Source organism: Rutidosis leptorrhynchoides, chromosome 2 (assembly GCF_046630445.1).
Source record: "Rutidosis leptorrhynchoides isolate AG116_Rl617_1_P2 chromosome 2, CSIRO_AGI_Rlap_v1, whole genome shotgun sequence".
Lineage (NCBI taxonomy): Eukaryota > Viridiplantae > Streptophyta > Magnoliopsida > Asterales > Asteraceae > Rutidosis > Rutidosis leptorrhynchoides.
In genome coordinates, this window is record NC_092334.1 from 309,977,687 (window position 1) to 309,978,993 (window position 1,307).

The following is a 1,307-nucleotide window of genomic DNA, read 5'->3' on the forward strand; positions in this document are numbered from 1 at the left end:
TTACATTCTTGTTACAATTTGTATTTAACTACTAACAATCTAACTACCGACCATTTGCAATAGAATTAACAAATTGAGCTGAACTGCATCGACTAGTAGCTTGAATTGAAGGAGAAGGTCACGTGCATTGCACACTTTGCCTAATTTAACTAGTCACATGCTCGGCATGTGATTTATTTAAATGTAACATATCAATTCCCTCCCTTTCAAACAATTCTTGCCCTCAAGAATTATAAATGGAAGCTGCAAAACATGGGAACCTTCCTCTTCACCTTCACCATTTTTCCATGGGAAGCTCCAAATCTTCTAATGATTCCCGAGTAGCATCTTCCTCTTCACCATTTTTCCATTGAATTAAACCATAGATTACTGGTTTATTATCTTTTTTCATCAATTTACGACCTAAAATCTTAACTGGCATCAAAGCAATCTGCCCATTATCATCCAAAGCTGGGATATTGATGACAGAAGTTGATAGTGCTCCCTTATGCTGCGTAAGCTGTGAAATGTGAAATACATGATGTATTTGAGCTTGTGCAGTTAACAGCAACTTGTAAGCCACTGCTCCCACCTTGGATAAAAATTGGAAGGGTCCATAATACTTTGGTGAAAGCTTGTTGTATTTATGAGATCCGAGGGTAACTTCTCTATGAGGCTTCAACTTTACATACACCCATGAATTAAACTCAAATGCCCTATCAGTCCTATGTTTATCTGCCAAGTTCTTCATTCTATCTTGAGCCCTTTTAAGATGGAACTTGAGAACAACAATTGCATTTCCCCTTGCAGTCAAAGAACTGTAAATAGCTTCAACCCTGCTATCCTTTGAAGTATAGACAATTGGCAAGGGTGGTGGTTGACCATACATAACTTCAAATGGAGTGGTATGGATAAAAGAATGATAATTGGTATTATACCAATACTCTGCTAAAGTGAGTTATTTCAAAAATTGCTTTGGGTAGTCACAAGTCATACATCTCAAGTAACACTCCAAGCATCAATTTACCACTTCAATTTGCCCATCTGTCTGAGGGTTATAGGCAGTTGACAAATGCAGATTAACCTTCAAACACTTGAATAATTCCTTCCAAAATGTGCTCAAGAACACCGTATCTCTATCACTAACAATGGTCTTAGACAACTCATGTAGCTTATAGATATTATCAAAAAATAATTAAGCTACTGTAGATGTTATAAAATAGATGAGTCATTGGCATAAAATGAGCATACTTACTCAACCTGTCTACAACCACAAAAATTACCGTTTTACCCTGGGAATTAGGCAGGCCTTCAATGAAATCGATGGA

The 1,307-nt window shown here is 36.8% G+C and overlaps 1 protein-coding gene across 1 annotated transcript; it reads right to left on the minus strand.

Moving 5' to 3' along the window:
- Positions 1–274: 274 nt before the first annotated feature.
- On the minus strand, positions 275–868 carry LOC139888752 (uncharacterized). Its single transcript, XM_071871743.1, has one exon. The coding sequence runs from the start codon at positions 866–868 to the stop codon at positions 275–277; it is 594 nt and encodes a 197-aa protein (XP_071727844.1).
- Positions 869–1,307: the final 439 nt, after the last annotated feature.

Coding starts and splice junctions, on each gene's coding strand:
- LOC139888752 (XM_071871743.1), bottom strand. CDS start 868: ATGTATGGTCAACCACCACCCTTGCCAATTGTCTATACTTCAAAGGAT.